The 21,803-nt window shown below is 42.5% G+C and overlaps 1 protein-coding gene across 8 annotated transcripts in view; it reads right to left on the reverse strand.

Moving 5' to 3' along the window:
* KIAA0355 (KIAA0355 ortholog) overlaps nucleotides 1–21,803 on the reverse strand; it is a 76,313-nt gene that overhangs the window by 14,450 nt on the left and 40,060 nt on the right. For 7 of the 8 annotated variants that reach the window (XM_032486177.1, XM_032486175.1, XM_032486179.1 and 4 more), the window contains 6 exons: nucleotides 10,295–10,504; nucleotides 6,096–6,236; nucleotides 5,784–5,879; nucleotides 5,501–5,662; nucleotides 4,420–4,578; nucleotides 2,238–2,335 (listed from right to left, as the gene is read on the reverse strand). In XM_032486177.1, the coding sequence (XP_032342068.1) occupies nucleotides 2,238–2,335; nucleotides 4,420–4,578; nucleotides 5,501–5,662; nucleotides 5,784–5,879; nucleotides 6,096–6,236; nucleotides 10,295–10,504 (866 nt within the window). Of the gene's footprint in view, nucleotides 1–2,237; nucleotides 2,336–4,419; nucleotides 4,579–5,500; nucleotides 5,663–5,783; nucleotides 5,880–6,095; nucleotides 6,237–10,294; nucleotides 10,505–11,268; nucleotides 12,191–21,803 lie in introns of those variants that run through there. The other variant, XM_032486181.1, reaches the window with a different exon arrangement.

Genomic DNA, 21,803 nt, shown 5'->3' on the forward strand with positions numbered 1-21,803 from the left:
CCAGCTAGGCCAGTTCACGCCTCAGGCCTTTGCATTTGCTGTTTCTTCTGCCTGGAATGCTCTCCTTATCTGCTCTCTGCATGTCCTGCTCCTCTCAAATGTCATATGCTCAAAGAGACCCTTCATGTCTGACCTCCTTGTCCAAAATAGCCTCCCCCCACCTCTACCCTGGCTATTCTCTATCAGATGACGTCACTCTACTCTTATTCCCCTTGTGTACTGGCCAGTGTTTGAACTTAACACCTATGCTTATTAGCTGTCCCCTCCCCGACCGCCACTCCATTACAAAGCCAGCTCTATTAGGGGCAGGGACCCTGTCTGTCTTGCTCATGATTAAATTCCCAGAGCCTAGAACAGTGTCTGTCACACAGTAGGTACTCAATAAATATTTGCTGAAAGAAAGAATGAGTGAATAGCTTAAATAGGACAGTTTAAAAATCTAAGTAAGGTATTACTTTGGGGAAAAAAAGTATCTGGCAGCTAGACACTTCATTTTATTAAAAGCAAAGCATATAATAAATTCTTGACTAGCTTTGCTAAGAATTTCATTTTTTCCAAAGATGGAGTAAAGCAATCACTTCTTTTCTTCTTCTCAACAAGCACACATTTTGTAATTCTTCAAGAAACAAAAACATGAAAACTGTATTTTTACCAAAAGTAGCCAGTAGAGGGAGCCCCTCCATATAATCACAGCCTATGAGGTCTTAAACGGAGGTAAAATGAATGACAAAGGAAATGAATCATAAAGGGAGAGTTTTGGAAGCAAACTGCAGTGTTAATCATTTTAGCACTCACTATTTATATTCACCCAATCATCAAGAGCTCAAAATTCTTCCTTTAAAAGGAGAATCCTGGTTAACCTTAATATTTTTCAATAAGAACTTGAATTAGCAAATAAATTAAGAATTCTGGAACACAAAAATGTTACAAAAAAGTGACCTTCTAATTTATTGTTTGATAGGAATGAAGATATGTACCTATATTAACATTATACCATCTCTATAATCAAATTTCAAAATTTGGGGAGGAAACTCATTGAGGGGAGGTTTGGGGGCATGAAGTGAACTGCCAACCCTTACTTGAGACATCAACAAGTTCTAAAACTTTTGGCAGAATCTACTACTGGACTCTCACATTTCAAAAAGAGATGTTTCAATATAATCTGAATGCATTACCCAGCTACCACTTCAGCCCACACAGGCACCAACAGTGCCACTGTTACTATCTCTATCTCTTCCCACCTAGATGCTTTAAACATTTTCTATAGAAATATTCATTCTGATAATTTTAATAGCAAACGTCTTCTGATAATGGTTGATTTTTTATTAATAAAGCTGTGATGCCGATCCGTGAGCTGAATCTGTACGCACATCACAAGGATAAATCCCTAGAGGTCGAACTGCTGAGGTCACAGCCCTTAACTTAGGCTTCTGATAAAGGAAATTGCCCCCCAGAAAGGCTGTGTGATTTATTCAACAACATCTATGACTGCTGTTGTACAGTCTGGTCCAGATCTAGCATTGTTATTCTAAAACGATCTGACAACACGATGGGCAAAATGACGTCGTGCTGTTTCTCTGCTTTCCTTTCCTTTCTTTGTTGGTGAGTCTGCACATGTTCTTCATCTCTTTGTTGACCACATCTCTTCTGATTTTCCTGTCTGTGTGCCTTGCCCATTTCTTATTGATTTGTAGGAGCTTTTGTTTTAATAGGCTAAGAAGAATATTTTATTATAAGTTCACAAATATAATCAAATAATTAAAAAACAAAAACAGCTCAGTCTGCCTCCGGACTCGCAATGACACTGGGCATATGAAGACACGAGCTACAGCTCATCAGGGCTGTTGTGGGAACAAAGGAGGAAGAGGAACCCTAGTTTCTGTACTCAGCTTTGGAGAAATGCTAGGTGATTTAGGGAAAATAATACACTCTGTTCAAAAGCTGTGGACTCAGATAACACAAAAAAGGTAATATTGCTCATTATGATCCATGAGTATGTAACATTTTAGTTAAATTTATTGGTCAATGAGACATTTTTCAGGCACCTTGACTTCCTTATCAGGTGCTGATAATCATGACACATGAGATTAACACACCACCACTGACCACAAACCCGCACAGGTAGTTAAGACCTGTCATGTGAGCTAGTGTGGGGTTTGTCCAAAATAATGCAATCTTCAAAGATGTCCACACTTCAATTAGAGCTTAGGCTTGTGTTAACGTAAGAGTCACATTACCATGTGGACGGGACTTGAACCACGATTCTGGAGCCTTCTAAACTGATCTGGGGGGCATAGGCTTCTTTATTTTCTATTTGTGCCGTGTCAACTACCACCTAAGAGAGAAACAACAACAATAATCAGCTTTCAGAGAGGAAAATGGATCATAAATAAATCTAATACACAAGCCTATCAATGCTGAGTAACTCTGGTGAAAACCATTCCCCCGGCAAGACAGTTACGCAGGGCCCAGTCAGAATCCCCAGTGGAGACAACAGCAAGTAATAAAGATGACTGAAAACAGTAACACTTTAATAAACAGAAACCAAATTCGTGGTGTAGGATGTACTGAACTTCGCAATCACTTTTTGTACTTCTTCCAAATTATAAATATGTTAATTAGGGATTACTTTGTTTCCTTTATCTTAGTATTTTTTTATTTTATGCACTTGAAAGAAGTAAAAATGTCGTGAAAAATCAAACCAATGCTTCAGAAAAGCCTATCTGTAATGACTGAAAACAAGCCGGAAGTGGATGAAGCTTTTTGTAAAGATCATTTTATCCTCAACCATCAACAAAATGGTTACTTCAGGAAAAATGAAGAACCAACCCTTTTCTCCATGATTTCCTCTTATTTAGAGAAGTCTTTAATATTATTACATGGACGCTATAGAATAAAGAGTGTGAGAAAGTGATGAATGTATTTTCAAATAACTAAAATAATTTTAAGAAAATGATTATAAAACACTTTAAAACCAAATCTGTAATATTTCAGAAGAGGCAAAGCCATGCAGAGTTGCTTATTATGATTCCAACTTCAGCCTCTAATGGAGCTGATTTCTACTGCTACAGAGTTCCCACAGCTGGTTTGCAATGTCTTTTGGAAAGGGCTTCCTGTCCAAGTAACAGCCATTGTTGGAACAGGCAGGTGTTTCCTCTCCCCTCCCACCCCCAGAATCATAATCAAAAAGTTTTTCATCAGTTACACACAAAGGTGCTCTGGGAACTAGGAAGAAGTTTATGCTTTCTGTATAACATGGGACTTTTGTGGTTTTTTTTAAGCTAAGTTTTCTCAAAGCAGCCTGTGGGTCCTCCTGCTTTATTTTACACACTCCACTCTGGAGAACTTATTGCCAAGGTTCTCCTAGTTTCAGCTAAAATGGTCTTTGGGCATATGGATCAATCTTCTAAAGGCAGTGGGCTCTTCCACACTTCAGCAGGGATCTCCAGTTTACTCCTTTTCTTAGGGGTTCCTATACTAAGGAACAGATCCTAAGGGAAGTGTAACTCACCCCACCTGGTCCTCTACAAGGCAGCACCACCCTGAGCTGGGCCACCTGAGCCCTCACTCACACCGAACAAAACGACAGCTTCCTCCCAACAGTTCCTTTTATAAATAAAGTAGGAATTAGGTTAAGAAATAGTTCTTTACTTTTCTTAGCCTCTAATTAGGTTCCTTTAATCTCTGAAATGCTGCAATTTTTCAAAAAGCAGTCATTTAACTCTAGAAAGTAGGATTAAGTACAGAAGGTGATATAGGTCAAAGGTGCCTAACAAAAAAACTAGATGTTGATTTCCTGACTCCACCCAACTTTGGCAAAAGTTATTCTTCTCACCAAAGGTGAAAAGACCAAACCTATTTCTGAGTCGATGTTATTTTACTGCTAAGAAGCAGACAAACAGAGAGCTGGGATAACAAGTGACTGGACAGGGGTACTACTTATACCATAAAGGAGGTGACATTTGAGCTGACATCGGGCAGATGAAGAGCAAGTCACACGAAGATCTCAGAGGAGTATTCTCAGGTAAAAGGAGCACCAAGGGCAAGGGCCTGCGACAGGAAGAAGCTTGGTGTGTTTGAGCAACAGGAAGACATCCACTGTAGCTCCAGAGCAGTCAGGCCAGGTCAAGGGGCTCTAGCAAATCATTACTAATGGAATGGGTTCCTTAAAATAAGGAAAGCCTGTGACATCATTTTGCAACTAGGTTCCCTGCAAATACATATTATCTATCTATAAAAGAAACAAAATGACTTTTTATAATGCTCTTCCTTTACCTTTTCTATCTGGTCTAAACTTTGTAGCACCAAAGAGCTTTTTAAATTATCCACTATTCTCATACATGTGCCCATAACACATCCTCACATGCTTAAAAAGTCTTTCTCTACTCTCTCTTTCATCCATCACACATAGTCACTCACCAGCCCAGCTTGGCCAAACAGCAGCTGCACGGCCGTCTTGCAGGCACCCCGCCATGTGGACGGGCACACCTGGTTCAGGACTTCAGTCACAGGAAAATCGTCCCTGGGCGTGATTCCATTGTAGCAGCCTGCCTCCTTGATTAGCTGTAACATCGTGTGCTACCGATTGATAAAAAGAGAGTTCACGCCTCCGAATAAAGCCATACAAAGTTCTAAAACTTGTAGAAATGCATTTACAAGTACACAATAGACCTCAAGAGAAAATCAATTTATGCACTACTCCCAGATCATGTCATCTTAATTTCTTAAGTAATTATCCTTAGATACCTTGGAAGACTCTCAATCCTGTAGAGTGAATGGCTAGATATGGACACACATGCATTAAGAGACATATGATTTCTATAATAGCACAAAATACAGCAATATTTAGCAATCTGTGGATGCAAATTGGCTGAGGAATTTTGAAATTCTGAATCCCTTTGAACAGGGAAACAAATCATCTGGTAGATGTAATACTAATGAAAACCTCATCTTTGTTTTAGATGACCAAGTGGTCAGGTATGCAGGCTCTGGAAACAGACTGCAAAAGCTTAAATTCCAGTCTGCTACTTTCTAGCTGTGTGACCTTGGGCCTCAGTTCCTCTGTCTGTCAAATGGGGGAAAGGGCAGTGCCCACCTGGTGGGTGAGCATTAACTGAGACTGCATGCGAAGCACTTGACACTGTCTGGCACACATGATGCTCCACAGTTGGTCAAAATTACTGCATTATGACAAGATTTCTCCTCTTATTTAATTCAAGAAAGTCTACTGAAACATTCCTCATAAGTAGTATTTTATAGTGTACTTTCAAAACCGTTATGTTAACTTTGAACAGAATTATAAATAAAACTAACTTGGCGAATGTCTCATTAAAAACATCACCCTAGTCTGCTTTTTGACAGTTTACTAAGGAAGGTCAGTGCCTCCTGTCTTCACTTCAGTTTGGCTTTTTAATCTAGATTCCTTACAAGCCCTCAGGTTTCCTTAAGAACTCTATTTTCAAGTTCACAGCCAGGTTGCTGGAACCCCATGGAAAGCTACCGTCTTAAGTTTCAGATTGTCAGCGGCCGACTCGTTGAAAGAGACACCCTTCAGGAAGCTGGATCCTATCTGCACGGGGACAGTGGGAAGCTCGCACTGCATGGGCTGCGGGGGGGTCTGCCTCCGCCCCGTCTGCTGCGCTTCCGCCTCGCTGCAGCAGCCCTGGAGAGGGTGGGATGGGAGAGGCAGGTGACCCACAGCTCATCTCTCAAGACACCTGGCTCATGTGGTGGAGCGACTGCCACACCACAGCTCCCAGGAGCCACCAGAAAGAAAAGCGTACCTGCAAACTGGCTTCAATTGCCTTTGGATTCAGGTGGAAACCAGCTTTCATTGCGTATTCACAGTGACCTAAACTTTCCAGCGCTATTTTATATGCCTGCAAAGAAATTGTTTTCAAGAGTCAAGATTTCATAGCAGATTATAAACTGGCAAGGTCCAACAAAAATAGAAATGTTAAATTTCTACAGTTATTAAAAGACATGAGGCCAACTACTATCTTATTATTCTTTCTAATTTGTTCAACATCACATCTTTAATTCCTTTCCTTGTTTCAATCCCTCAGATATTAATGTGCCAGTTCTGGAAAACTTACTTGCAGAGCACTGTCAATTTTTATGTTCAGTTCTTTTAGCTGGTGTTCAGGAATTGCTGCACTTTGAGAACAGAAGAGCTGCTGAACTTCAATTCCTGCCAGGCGGCCATCACAGCCTCTTTCTCTTAGTCTAGATGTTGCCTGCAACAGAAAAAGTGACTGGTAGGTACAAGAAGATGTTACAGATACTAGTAAAATTAAAAAACAAACAAAAAAAAAACCCAACTAAAATATAGCAAGAAACTAAGCATCAGATATGAACCAGACATTCTGGATTGTTTGTATTATGAAGTGAGCAGCCAGAAATTCTAAAAGCCTAAATCAAGCACTAGAGGGAAAGCAAATCTGTATAGCACTACCTTATTAAAGAAACCCTGGAAAAAAAGACTTACCTACCTGTCATATTATATATATAACATATATGTAAATAAAACAGTCACATTTCAAATTTCTCTGCTTTAAAAAGATAGATACCCTAGAATATTGGCACTTGGGAGTTCCCAGGATTGAAAAAATTATATATGGTTGGGTGGTTCTGTATATCAAAGTAAAAAACTTCATCATCAGGAAAAGAATAGGAAAAAACGTACATTGGAACATTAAAGGAGAAACAGAGCTTTTGATATCTGCGCAGAAAAATGAAATACTTATTGTTTAGTCATTAAATATGTTTATGAAGAGCACGTAAGACAGAAAAACAAGAAGGAATTAATCTATGTCTTGTGATGAAATGTAAGCCGTCTATACATATGGGCCAGGACTAGAGAATACAGAAAAATATATATTTGATCTATTAGAGTGAAGGAGGGATTCAGGATGAACTGTCTTTCAATTTTTCAATGTATATGTTTGTTGCAATAATATTTGTAAAACAAATATCACTTTTTAACAGTTAATTTTTGTTCTTCAAGCCAAAGTAGAAGTTGTAATATTTACCAAAACTGCAGGACTAGGACTACAGAAAAATAACTAGCAGCTATAATGCTATAAATGCCCAAACTTCACAAATTCTATATGAATACCAACCACTGCCTGAGCCTTCACAGTCTCACAGTTTAAGACCATTTGACTCCCTTTCTAGGAATTTAAGGATGTACCCCACAAGGTCTTGTGTAAGGTGTCACTGGATAGACAGTGGAGCACAAAGCCTGGTCCCTACCACCTGGGAGCTGACAGCCTCATGAGTTGAAAAGGCAAACAAATAAAACATTAAAAAATTTTTTAAATGGAGAAAAATGCCCCAGGGGAAATAAAGAAGTGTAACAGGGAGTGCCCGAGACACTGAAAACTCACCATTTAGGCTGAGAGTTTAAGAAGGAGGAGGCAGTCAGCGGAAGTAGGGGTTAGGGGTCGGGGTGGGACAGGCAGAAACGTCGGCAAAGGAACTAGAACTCAGTGAGCAGGGGTGAGAGTGGCCTCAGATGAGGCTGGTGAGGAGGCAGGAGCCAGACTGTGTGGGCCTAGGCAGGTCAGGGGGACGGGTCCACACTTCATCCTAAGGAAATGGAGAGAGATGAAGGATGGCAACACAGGAAGGGGAGAAGCGAGTCCAGCCACTGCAGCCATCAGGGGAGGTAATGATTCCCTGAACTAAGGTAGTGACAGTGGACACAGGAAAAAAAAAGGGACAGATTTGTAGTATTTTGGGGGTGAAACCTGCAGGGCTTTCTTATGGACCAGATGCAGATGTGAAAGACGGATTGGAGTGATAAATCTCTGATTTCTTGAATGAAGAATGGGGGATGGCACCCCTAGTACTTGCTTGCCTTTGGCAAGATTTGGGGAGAAACAGGTGCATGTGGAAAAGCTGAGGCCTGAGCCACCCGAGGAAGACAGCAGCTGAATCCAGGGGCCTGGAGCCCACAAGGAAGTGGACTGGGCACACATATTTGATGGCCCCCAGCACACAAGCAGTTTTTAAAGCTCCAAGACTAGATGGAGGTCACTCTCTCTCTTGCCTTCTGAGATGGCCCACACTGTCTATGGAGTGTGTATCTGCTTTCACTTTAAATTAAATACCCCCACACCTTGCAGTCTTTCTCCCTCTCACCTTTCTGAGATGGCCCACATTCTGCCTATGGAGTGTATATCTCCTAAGCCATTTTCCTCTCTGAGTGAGACAGACCCCACTCTGTCCACGGAGTGTGTATCTCTCTAAATAAACTTGCTTTCACTTTACCAAAAACAAACAAAAAACCCCCAAAAAACCCTAGATGGAGACCCCCAAGGGAAAAGGACACCTACACCTGAGCCTTGAGAAACTCACATTCATAAGTTGTGCTGAAGGGAAGATAGCAAAGTGGATGGAGAGGACAGCCCAAGAGGTAAGAGGGTAACTAAGAACACCTGGTTCTCCACAAGGAGAGGATTTCCAGGGCCTATGTTGCTGTGAGCTGCTGAATGGAGTCAAAGGTTCCTTGGATTTCTGCCAAATTACATGGAAGGCAGTACTGACCTTGACAAGAGAAGGCGTGTTTCTGCATAGGAGTGGAAGCCAGATTTTAGTGAGCTGAATGATGCCACTCATATAAATTTCATATTGTGCAAAATAATATTATCCATCATTAATGGATACATGCATATAGAATAAAAATATTAAAATGTGCATAGGAGTCACAAACTCCAAAATCAAAAAAGGTGCTCTCTAGAGAGAAAGGAATATGAATAAAATAGTGGAGAGGTTCAAAGGGAATTCAACTGCATTTGTAATATTTTTCTGTTAAAAATAAAAGGTATGAAGCATATGTGGCAAAAGTGGTGATTCATTTTGACAAAGCTAAATAAGGAAGACATATGGGTATGTATGACATTTCCTATATGCTTGAAATGTTTCATACTAATAATCTTTTTTAGAGTGGATCAAGGGTGAGGTGAACAATTCTTTCAAGAAGTTAAGAAAGAAAAGAGCAGAGAAACAGGGCAGGACAGGGTGGATTTTTGTTTGTAAGCATACCCGTGTACTGGTTGGGAGCATGCAAGGACAGAAAGAAAATACAGGGTCCCACCACAGAAGCCCTGAGTTAGGGCAGGGTGGGGACAGGGCAGACTCTGCACACGAGAGGAGACCTCGTCCCCTGTAATGAAGAGGAAGGAAGAGAAGAGGGTCTGAATGGGGGGTAGGGTGCGTTATTTTGGCGGCCATGGAGAGGGGATGCTGCCAGGTTGATTCTCTTTTCTCGGTGTGTGTGGGGTAGGGTCTCTGGCTGGAAGCACAGTAAGGCAGGCAGAAAGGCCTGGGCAGACTGAAGCAGGTGAGGGTAAAGGTCAAAGTGAGGAGGTCAAGGGAGCGCCAGGAGGCCTCGCTTGGGCTGGCTTCTCAGTGTGAATGATGCCAACAGGTAGAGTGGAGAAGACCCTGAGTCAGGTAGGAAGGGTGTGAATGTGAGCTGTGTGATCAGGAGGTGGGAGCCTGGCAGCCAGGAGGGCACAGACGGTTGTGAGCTGAGAGCACAGAGGTGTGGACCCCACCGCCCAGCCCCCTGCAACGAAGTCAACAGGTCCCACTGCCACCTTCAACCCCCAATCAGCATTTCAGGGCTGCTCTGATAAACACCAAAAACAGGCCCAAACAAGCAAGCAAAAAGGGAAAAGAAATTCAGAAGAAATAACAATGCAGGAGAACAGCATAAAACTGTAATAAGAGAATCAGAGAATGTACAATGGTAAAATGTTGAAAGATCATATTTAAAAATTTGATTAAAGAAGACTTTTAAATCATAGAGTGAAATAGTTTGCCAATTTCATTAAGGAATGAATGATTCAAAGTAAACATTAAAAGGCCAACAAGAAACGTGCCATCACCAGCTACATGCCCACTGAGCTGCCTGGCTGAGCACTCACCCCCCGCAGCTGGTCCTTCCCGACAGGCTCCAGCCTCTCCTCCCCGGCACTTGCTGGAGGCAAGGCCCTTCCCCTGGGCTCCTGCACAACTCCACCAGAGCTCCTCAGCCCTGTGTCTGTCAGCCCTTTCTCCTAGGAGGCTGTGAGCAAAGGCTGCCACCCCAGTGCCTGGCGCATGGCTGGCCCGAAGTGGGCATTTACAAAGACATTCACTGCTAAATGAATGAACAAGCTAATGACAGCAGCTTAAGACTCACACTTCTAAATAAAAAAGCTCTTTTAAGAACCAACAGGCAAAGGCCCTCTGCAGCCTCTCCTATTTGAACAGAGGGCACCCATCTCCCCAAAGTCAGGGTTACCTCAGCAGCACCCCGCCAGGATCGCACCGCCTCCTCCAGCTCCGGGGTGTGGCCCATGCCAGATAAGCTGCCACCGCCACCGCTGCTCTTTTTTTCTGGCACAACCACCTCGGCAAAGCAAGAGTGAGCCACTGGCTGGACCTTCTGTAACGCCTGGGTCAAAAACTGGAAATGGACCTGCACCACTGTCAGGAAACATCGCCCCAGCACCTGTGAAAACAAGGGAGCCAGGGATTTTTAGGTTGTGGGGTGCTACTGAATTACTGCAACAGATTCTTAACTATCGATTTGAGTGAGGTAACAACTAGAAACCTGAAATCATCTGAAGTTAAAAAGTCACCATGCTTTTAGAAGAATCTGCCTTTGTTCTCATGTTTGGACCTGGTGGCCTCATGCCTGGAAGTCAAAATGTTTCACCCAAATAGAAGCCCCCAGATTCAGACGAATCTTCCCATGTCCCACCGAGCCCCCTCCTCCTGTGCTCCACTCCCCTCATCTGAACTCTGGCTCACAACAACCCCGGGTGTCTATGAACTCCTGCTGAACCAGAGCAGCCCACAATCCCAGTCAGAGCCACATCATATTCAGAAGGCTGTGTGATTAAAAAATCCAAAAGGTCAGTTTGACTATAAGAAGACGTTCCACTGGAAATGGAATCTAAAGATGCAGGTTATTTTGGGAACAGTGTTATGAACATAGCTATTACCCCAGTTTATTAACACAGCTGTATGCCCTATTTTCAGTCTTACGAAACAAAGCTGACAGACCAGTCTCCTCAGAGTCAACAAACATACTGGTTAAGTCCATTCATCAGAACAGTAGAAATCCACTCACCTGATACATAAGAGTTGACTGGTTGATACAGTAGTCTATTAAAGTAGAAAATTCATTTGAAAAAACTATACACATAACACCATGTTAATATATACTATTAATATGTAATAATAACAATATATACTAAAAGTACTACTTACCATAAACATTTTAAGATACAAATATGCATTTATCTGCCAATCTCTGGCACTGGCTAAGGCTGTTCTCTGACATTATTTGTTGTTCTCTGCGTCAGCTACAACGTGTTCTCTATGACTTCCTACTTTTTTTTTCTTTAAAGGGGAGCAAGAATTTGCCACTTGCAAAGCAACCTGAGCAGTTATTGACATTTCCCCCAAATCTTTTACAGTTGTTCTGCCCACACCGAATTTTACAATAACAACAAAAACTTTTGGTAACTCTTTTATCATGTTCCATAACATTAAAAAAAAATTTTAACAGAAGGTATTTCATATTTCATCAGCTTACAAAGTGGATTATTTACCAAAAATTACTCATTTACTGAGTTTATAATTTACACTGAGAGGCCCCACTTGCTGCCAGCATTCAGTGCACAGCCTTAGGGAGGTGGTGAAGGTTGGGGAGGAGGTGACGGTTTCCATTGTCTTTTACAAGGAACTAAAACCTGACCCCAGTGCCCACACTTTGGCCCAGTCCTGTTCCTTGGAACAGCCAAAAGTAAGACTCAACCTTGAACCTCTCCCTCCCAGTACACATTTCAGATGCTGCCCTTTTCCATCCTACTGGTCAGAGCTCTTCTTCCTGGAGAAAGAGTTGTCAGGCAAGTTCCCAGTGATGACACTTATTCCGTCTAAATTATTTTCCCCTGTGGAAATCACCAGGACAAAGCTAAAACAAACACAAACACACAAATCTCACCCCAAAGCACCCTCCCTCGATAGTGAACACAGAATTACAGCTGAACTCTCACCCAAACCTCCTGGGTTTCCACTCATACCTCCCTCAAAGCTCCTCCCCATCAATGATCTGTGCCAGATGGGGCAGAGTGAGCCACACACAGGAAGCAGACCTAGCAACCCAGAGATTTGTGACATGAATAGAAAAAAACTGTATTTATTTAGTACTATACATAACAGCCAGCCTGAATTGAACACTAAATGCTATGCTAAAGATTTCACATGTATTATCTCATTTAATCCTAGGAGCAAGCATATAAAGTCATTCACATTTCACAAGCAGTAAGAAGTAAGGCACAGAAAGGTTATGAAACTTTGTCAAGGGGACACAAACTGGATGCGGTAGAATAGTCACTTGACTCAAGTGTCTGTGCCCTTAGCCACTGTGCTCTGCTGCCTTCAACAGGCTCTACACACCTAGATCCAGCTGTGGGCTGCCAGCACTGAGACCAGGCACATGACAGAAACTCAACCTTGACTGACTTAGGTCAGAGTGACATGGTGTCCTGAAACTCTACACAATGCAAACCCTGGGGGAGGCGTGCGGCTGGGTCCCCAGGCACACAAACTCTCCCTCCTCCTCCTCCCTTAGTCACTTGGCAGGCTGCGGCAGAGAGAGAGGAGGGAGAAGTGGAGATGCCATGCACCATTTGCTCTGGGCTCACATCCTTACAGCTTCTGACAGATAAAACTGAGTTATTCACTCTTTCAACAAATGTTGTAGTATGTGAATGCCTGATATGTACAAAGCACAAACACCAGAGGATACTACAAGTCACTGTCCTCAGGAGGGTTACCTTCCAATGGCGGGGAACAAACCAGTAAGTAGATATGCAAAGTCAGAGGCTACTGGAGAAGGAACACTAAGGGGCAAGGTGGGAAGGAAGAGGCCCTCTGAGAAACAGACCAAGGGAATAAAGGGAGCAACCCCCCCCCCTTCTAAAGGAAAGTTCTGGGAAAGGCCTCTAAAGGCATGATGCAGGCTCCTGGGCCCAGAATGGGACATTCTCTGATAAAGATGGCTGGGGGTAGGTGGGGGTAGGTGGGGGTTGGGGAGGGTCCTCTTCCTGAGGGGTAGAATGATGGAAGGAGGATGCTGCTACCGCAGGAATAAATAGGGGAAGAGATGATGGACAGTTTTAAAAGGCGGACATGTGGAATGTTGCCTCCACCACTTATTACACGTTTGACCTTGGGCGAGTCATTTAATCTAAACTTCTTCCCTAGGTATAAGAAATGATGAGAACAAGAGCTCACCATCTCCCCTCTCCTACCCATGAAGCATGGAGTACAAATTATGGTTGTGACAAAATATTTCTGCTGTAAACAATTCATTAAAAGCCAATCAAACCAATGGTTACACTGGATCTTGGAAAAGCTGTTTAAAGAGTATCTATACATATGTTAAACACCACCTTTTTGGAGGGAGGACAGAACTCAGCTTCCAGCCCGCCTGGGCCCATCTTTTCTCTACAGTATCTCCTGGCTTAGCCCAGTTCCCCTTCTGTTAACAGACCCCAACCTCCCTGACACAGGGATGGACCAGTCCTTGCGGTCTTCCTGAGAAACCTGGGAAGAAACATAGACTCTAAAGTCATGAATTTGGAAGCATGTGACCCGAGGGCCGAGGACAGCTATTTCCTCCTTCACAGGGAGAACTCCTGGACTGTGGGATTCAGTGAGGCTGCAGAACAGATGTGGCAAGCTGGGGGACAAATGAGTGGAGTGGTCAAAGAGAGAGACATTTTAAATGTCAGTGAGTTTAAAATGTCAATGGAGCTATATAGTTCCAAGTCTATCGACAGCTACCGTTATGTACTGAGTGCTTAACCCATACCAAGCACTTTACATGCAGTGAAGCGACTCTGTGGGGTGAGGGTAGTTCAGCCATTTTACAGATGACAACACTGAGGCTTAGAGAGAGAAAGAAACTTGTTCCAATGTCAAGCAGGTAATAAGTAGTGCAGTAGAGATCTGATGCCATGTTTGTTTGACTCCAAAAACTGTGTTCTAACCACCAGGCTGCTCTATCTTCATATGACAACATCCAAGACGTAGTCACAATAGTGGTTAAGGATACCAAGAAGGGGAGAGGAATTCTGTGCAGGAATCCCAATGTCTCCCATACGGCGTCAGGCCCTGGAGTGGGAACGGAGACTGAGACGCATGGCTCAGTTTTCTCTGACAGTGGGAAAGGGATTGGGACAAGGGTAGTTAAGTGCCCATGGCACTTAAGTGTGGCATGAGTCTCAAAGTTTATGATCTGGACAGCAAGCAGAGAGCAGCTGCTAAGATTGGCTGGAAACAGCAACGATAAACCGCGAGAGGGCACGCGGGGCCTGGGAAAAAGAGTAGCTTCTCTTACCGCTGAGGAATTCCAAACCCCAAACATCTGTTCAGTCCTTCAGCACGTCAGTCTCATTTAAGAATTATGAAGAAAGCAATCAGATTTAATCTTACCTTTGGCATTTGCATTAAAAAAATCCATTCACACCAAGGCATCCCAAGTTGATGGAATTTGGGGGAAACATGAGGCTATTATCAGACTTTTGCCTTAAGAGAAGCCTTTTGCTGTGACTTAAATTCCTCATAAAGGACCAATTCCTGAATACAGACGATCAGTGACCTTGCCACTTCTAGCTCCAAATGTCCATGCAACATTCTGGATTGTTCAGCCATTGAAGATCTACTGAAATGAACCCTTGTTTCCTGGGAACCTCTGATGGTGGAGGAAAAGGGCACATGTTTACTCTCCCATTTCTCTGTAAACATACCACATGCACTGCTAAGGCTATTATGTCCATGGATAGAACCAGGACATTTTTTCTTTCTCGATTTTTATATTCTATTAAAACAGATTTTAGTTTAAGGTCACCCTGCTTTGAGCCCCAAAAGAACACCCTTTAGACACCACCATAGCTATGGGGGATCAACTCAATTCTACCTTCCTAGAATATTTTCAAAATCTTAGTTACTCCTCTTCTAGGGCCAGGGCCTGACTCAGCCCTTAATACAGCTGCACGTATTCAAATTATGGAGTGCCCAAGTCCACCGCGTCTCCCTCACACCTTGTGATTTTCGTATCAATATACACAATGTCTCACTAAGTTCATTTTCTGCTCAACTTCGCTGAACAATTCGTGTTTCTCACATCCCTACAGAGTGAAGAACAAGTAAAACTCACGTATACCATACTGTTGAACATTTCCAGGGGTTCTACCACTTATTTCTGACCAGTTTAAAAGTCTAGAGTGAATGAAATGAAGTTGACTGGGATTGGCTGCTTTTATTAGAAATTCCAAAGTCATTCAATCATTTATTTCTCTTCAATACTTACTTATACCTTAAACATTACAGATGGTTCCAAGTGTTCTCAATCTTGCTCCTCTGTTCTTATGATAATTCCAGAGTTATTACATAATGACCTAACCAACAGACCAGAATGTGATACAAAGACCTAAATGTGTCTCCAGAGAAATAGAGAATGCAGTAGACCATGCCTGGACTATGGAAAGTGCTTTATGGAGATAAAATTACAGTATAAAAATGAAGAAAACAAGCTTACTGAAACTAACATGTATAGTCTGATCTAAAAGCTGGTAACAGTGAGTGTTTAAATATTTAAAAATAAGAAAGCAACTAACAAAAACAAAAATCTCTTTGCAGTCAGTAATAACCTAGAGCACAGAGAAGCTGCCATGCTACATACAGAAGAGAGAATTAGTGACGCACTAGTGAAGGAAAGAAGGCAAACATGCCCCAAGGTGGATGAGCCAATGGCAAACGCTAATCATTCAGACAAGATGACATTCTGCCCCTGGACACGCTGCTTTACTGCTGGTAAAAATACCAACAGCGACTGTTTCTGAACTCCTACTTTGTTGGTCAAGCACTGTGGTGCACAAAACCTTTTACACTGGTAATACATATTCACTGCAAATAAATTAGGGGGGAAAGATCAGCTAAATAAAGAAATAAAGAGTATCATCAAACATTACTAACTAGACACAACCACTGATTGATTACATGTTTCCTATACAGTGTACATTTGTACCTGCAGATTTAAACTACCTCATAGCCTGCTTTCCAAACTAAAACATGTCAAAAATGTCTTACCATGCAACACACATAGGAAGTTTTATATTTCAGCTACACTGCTATAAATCTTAATGTAACTAACAAGGATAATTAGAAAATATCATCTAGGACATGAAAAAGTGAAAGGCCACTCAGGGTAACTAAGTCCACGTCATTTATGGTAGAAAAAGGGCTGTACTCTTAAGAGTAATTTCTCCCATTCAAAATGCGAGTTTCCTCCATAAACAAGCAAATTAACGCTGTGAGTTTATACTGAGCAGAGATAAAAATATATATAAGTCACCCAGCAGACAGCATATGGCCCAGAAACCTATTAGAGTTTAGTAAATTCTTTTTTTTTTTCCTCTTAGTGGAGGTACTGGGGAATGAACCCAGGACCTCATGCATGCTAAGCATGTGCTCTACCACTTTGGGCTATACCCTCCCCCTAGTTCAGTAAATCCTTTTTGTTGATGTCGTATAACTTTTTAAATTAAAAGTTGTCACTTCAATCAAGAAGCAAATACTAAACTATCTCAAATGATAAAATGATTAAAAAGACAAACAAGAGGATACATGAGTGGAAATTCTGACTCCATGAACATGATGGTCATCACACACCACTTTGGGAGGGGCCCTCTGCATCCTAGGTGATACGGTACTGGCCTCACAATGTTACCTCACTGAGATAGGGATCACCATCCCCATTTGACAGACAGGGACGCTGCCTGCCACTTTGTTCACATGGTATTCCAACTGGTGGTAACTGTGGCTAGCCGGGCTGAGGTGAGGAAGGGGGTCTCACACGTCCTCTCAGCAGCAGCTAAGATGGTGGGCCCCTCCCTCCTTCCTGAAACACCTGCTTCCCTTGGCTTCCAAGTCACTGCACTTACTCCACTGTCCTCCTCCCTCTCTGGATGCTCCTCTTGTGTACTCCTTGGCTGCTTCTTATCATCTCCTGACCTCCAAACCTCAGAGTGCCCTAGGGCTCACTATTCCTGGCATTTCCCGCTTTGGTTCTCTAGCTACATTCACTTTCTTGGGAATCCTGTCCAGTTTTACGGCTTTAAATACCACCTACTGACTGCTAGTTCCCACATTCATGTCTCCAGTCTAGACCTCAACACTGAACTTCAGGTTTGTACATCCATCTATCAACTTGACGCCGCCCCCTGGATGTCTAAAAGGCGCTGCAGACCTATTATTCTGGCGCACTCTTCCCCCACGGTCCCCACCTCAGCAAACAGCACTACAGTTCCTCATGGCAGAAACCCTGGAGTCAACTCTGACCTTTGTCTCCCTCTCTGCTTCTTCTCCTCCTTCCCCTCCTCTCCTTTTCTCTCTCTCTCACACCCCCCCCCCCACAGGGCTACATTCAAGATACAATGGCTAGAATATTAACCAGTCTTTAAAAGAATGGAAGTTCTGACACATGCTACAATATGGATGAGCCTTAAAGACACTGTGCTAAGTGAAGTAAGCCAGCCACAAAAAGATAAATATGACCCCACTTATATGAGGTACCTACAGTAGTCAAATGCACGGAGACAGAAGGAAGAATGGTGGTTCCCAGAGGCTGGGGGGAGGGAGGAAGGGGAGTTACTGTTCAATGGGCACAGAATTTCAGTTTGGGAAGATGAAAAGGTTCTGGAGACGGCTGCACAAAAATATGAATGTGCTTACTGGCACTGAACTATACACTTAAAAACTGTTAAGATGGCAAATTTTATATTATGTATAATTTAATGCAATTTAAAAAAAAGCACAACTGCTTCTCACCACCTGGCCTGCTCCATTCTATTACAAGCCACAATCTCTCTTGCTAGGATTGCAACACAGCCTCTCAACTCATCTTCCTGCTTCCTTTCAATCAGGATTAGTTTTATCTTCACAGAACAACAACAACAAATGCAGTGGCTTAAATAAGAGTGATGTTTACTTCTTTCTAAAGTGAAAACAAATCTAGGCTTAGGCAATCCAGAGCTGGACGGAGCCCAGCTCCCATCTCTCTGCTCTTCATCCTCACACAAGGCTCACATTCTTAAATTACCTCAAAGTTCTAAATGGTTAAATGACCTCCAGGCATTTGGCCTGCATTCTAGGTAGTAGAAAATGGCGGCGGGGGGGGGGGGGGGGGGGGACACCCTTTTTTCCTCTAAAAGCTTCCCAAATCCCAGCAGACTCATCTAAAGCCTCTAGTTAGGTCTTCACGGATCAGAATTTACTCAAGTGATCACTCCTAGCTGTAAGAGAGGCTAGGAAGTACAGTCCTTTTTCCTTGGTTAACCTAAATTAAACTGCCTTGGCCTCTGTGGTTCCACAGAAGTACACATAACAGGTAGCAGCACCGGTTCAATCCCATGACAGGGATCCGCAGAATACTGAGTTTCTGGTATTTACACCGCCATGTATTGAAATTGATGGAAACTGAAGATTAGGTGAGAAGGGACTTACTAGCCTTAAAGTTTGTAAGCTAGTAATGCTAGGATTGGGAAATTGGTATTCATCACCTTTCAAGTCTGGGAGGATAGAAAAACCTTAGATTTTAAGATTTTAAATGTATTATCTGTAGTATTAGTTTGTGGCAATTATGAACTCTCTAAGCCAATTAGAGGGGAAAATATGGTTGGTTTTATTTAAAAGTAACATTGCTAAGTCTAATCATATTCAGTGTCATCTTGGGTCAAACCACTTCATCCATTCCCATAAGGCTGTTGAGAAAAGTCATGTAGTTGGTGTCAATACAAGTTCATGGTTTCTAATTTTTTTTTAATCCTGAAAAAAAAAACCCAAAAATAAACAAAAAAGCCTCAAGAGTTTTATTATTAAGGCAGAAGGGGGAGACTGGATTTGAGCGGCAACTAGCAGTCTCTTCTATCCCTGAGAGGCTACTGTCCACACAGAAAGCTTTCTGAAAACAAAAATCAGATTATTTCCCTCCCCTTCTCAAGGTCTTCCAGTGGCTTTCCATCACAATGAGAAAAAAAATCTTAACTCCTCATTCTGTCTTACAAAACCCTGCATCATCTGGCCCCCAACTATTCTCTGAACTTATTATTTCCTACCCCACCTCTCTCTCTTTCCTCTTGCCACACCAGCTTTCTTGGGGTTCCTCAAGAATTTTGAGCACAGCTCCTATCTCCAGTTTTTGCACAAGCCAGTTCCCACTACCTCAGATTTTCAAAACATCACCACTACTGACATTTGGGGCCAGAGAAGTCTCTGTTGTGGGGGGCCGTCCTATGCAGCGTAGGGTGTTAGCAGCATCCCTGGTCTCCACTCACCAGATGCCAGCAGCCCTGGTTGGGAGATGCAGCCACTATAACCCTTCAGATCATACTGTTTCGAATAAATTTTCAATTTCTTACTATTAAAAAAAAAATCAAAGAGAAAAATCCCTTCTTCCTAGGGTAACTTGAGACACCAAGAGCTGCAACAGAGCTCAGATACGGCAGTGGAGGGGACCTTCTGAGTATCCAGGCATCTGTTTTGCTGCAAGACTAAAACATAACCTGAGGGACTACAAGGAAGAGATATATCAAGACTCCACCTCCTCCAAATAAATTTGAATTAAAAATCAGAAAATGAAGAGCTTTGTGCTCCTGCAAACTTTTGCTTTTAATGATCTGGGACCTGAGTCCTGTCACCTAATGTTCCATACTTCATGCAGAAACACCATCTGACCATGGGTGTGTATGTGTGGGGCAGAGGGTGGGATACTCGTCAAAGGCAGAAAGAAACTGAGATCCCAAAGGATGACAAAAATTGTCCCCTTAATACATAGCGAGTCAGTAAATTTCTGATTTCCTAACATGCAAGTACAGTATCTGTCACTCTGTCATACCTCCTCCATCAAACCATTCTGGGTCCTCTGGTATGACCGATAAGCTCTTCTAAATGACTAAAATTCCTCTCACTCAACCCTAGCACCAAAATAAATAAACAAATAAATAAAAATAATAAGAGGAGTGGGAGGAGATGTCTTTTTTATGACAAACAAAAATACTTCTAGACCTTGCCAAGTGCACCCTGGGGGAGAGCACACCCTAACCCCATTTGCAAATGAGCCACTACTCCACCTGGAGCATCCAATCGTTTGGCTGTTGCTCTGAGAGGCAGTGCTCAAAAGCCCCATCCTCGGAGAGGCCTTTCCTCTACCTCTCTCTCCTCGTCATTCTTCATTTCTCTTCACAGCACCTCTCAACACCTGACATTCCGTTTGTCTGTGCTATGCACTTTTTACCTGTTTCCCCATCTAGGAGTTGAGCTGGATGTGGATGGGGTCTTTGCTTTGCTCTCGGTTATGTTCTCATGGCCCTGGCACATAGCAGACAATCCTTCCATACATTTTTGTTGAAAGAAGAACAGAAAGCAATGACTACCCTTCACATAAAAGCACCAAACTAGGCCAAGGGCAGCATGGTGACTGCAGCATATCAGGAAGTCAGCATCTATATGCAGATGATAACTGATTCTTCCCCCAAAACTCTTCAGCTCTCTTTCCCTGGACAGCTCTTCTGCAGCCAACCCACAGAGACCAGCTGCAACCTTGAGCTTACTCTGAGGATGACATCGTCAACAGGCATGGGGGAGACCATGACTCTCCTCTCCTGGAGAAAGAATGTCCACATACCATGTAAGGCTTTCTGCAAGTGAGACGCTCATCGTGAATGAAGAATCGGGTATAACATATGTTATGCCTTGGAACTGCATGCTTATTCTTTCAAATCGAGAACGAGTATTGTAATCAATGGATACACTGCTGACAGAATAAAGGGTAAATATAAGGGAATAAAAAAGATGTATTTTCCATGTGTTTGTATATGCATATCTGTTTGCTGCCATCTGTCAGATACATAAAACAATTAACAGTGGTTTTATCTGGGACTGCGATGGAGTCGGAAGGGAGACACAGAGAAGGGGAATTATGCTATTCAGAAATGTTTGAATTTTTTACCATTAGCCTGCATCATATACAAGAAAAACAAATCTAACCAACAGTAATACATCCAAAACATTCCCATTAAAATGAGTACTAACACAAAGATGCTCATTCTTAAAGCTGATTGTTTTATACATTAAAACCTATGGTCAACGCAACAAGCTATACAACCACTGGAAGGGAGGAGATACATGCAAATGACATGACCACATGTACCCAAAACCCCAAATAAACCAACTGAAACAGAATTATTGAGTTTAGCCACATGGCAGGAGACAAGATGAAAGTATAAAAATCAGTGGTGCTCCTATGTTATAGAAAAGACTTTTAAATATTATTTCATTCATGAAAGCAACTAAAATTAAAATTACTTAAGAATTTTAAGAAGATACACAGCCACTAGAAAGAAAATTTACTGAGAGACATAACAGAAAGCTTCAGAGAAGACATAATAAACTGCTAAACCGAAAATAAAACAAAACAATTCAGCAGGTGTATCCCGGGTCATAAATATGTTTCCCATCACATCCTCGCCCCTCTTCCGCTGGCATGTGCTTTCTTGGAAGCAGCCCTCAGGGAACCACCTCAGGCACCACAGTCTTGTGGCATGGGTGGGGGTGACTCTGCCTGAACCCCACCCCCGGGAGTAGGCACACAAGTCAGGCCTGGCCAGTGAGTTCATTAGTTTAATCTTTCCAGTCACAGGGTCCAAGGATAGGCAAGTGACCCAACCCAAGCC

The sequence above is a fragment of the Camelus ferus genome, chromosome 9 (assembly GCF_009834535.1).
Source record: "Camelus ferus isolate YT-003-E chromosome 9, BCGSAC_Cfer_1.0, whole genome shotgun sequence".
Classification (NCBI taxonomy): Eukaryota; Metazoa; Chordata; class Mammalia; order Artiodactyla; family Camelidae; genus Camelus; species Camelus ferus.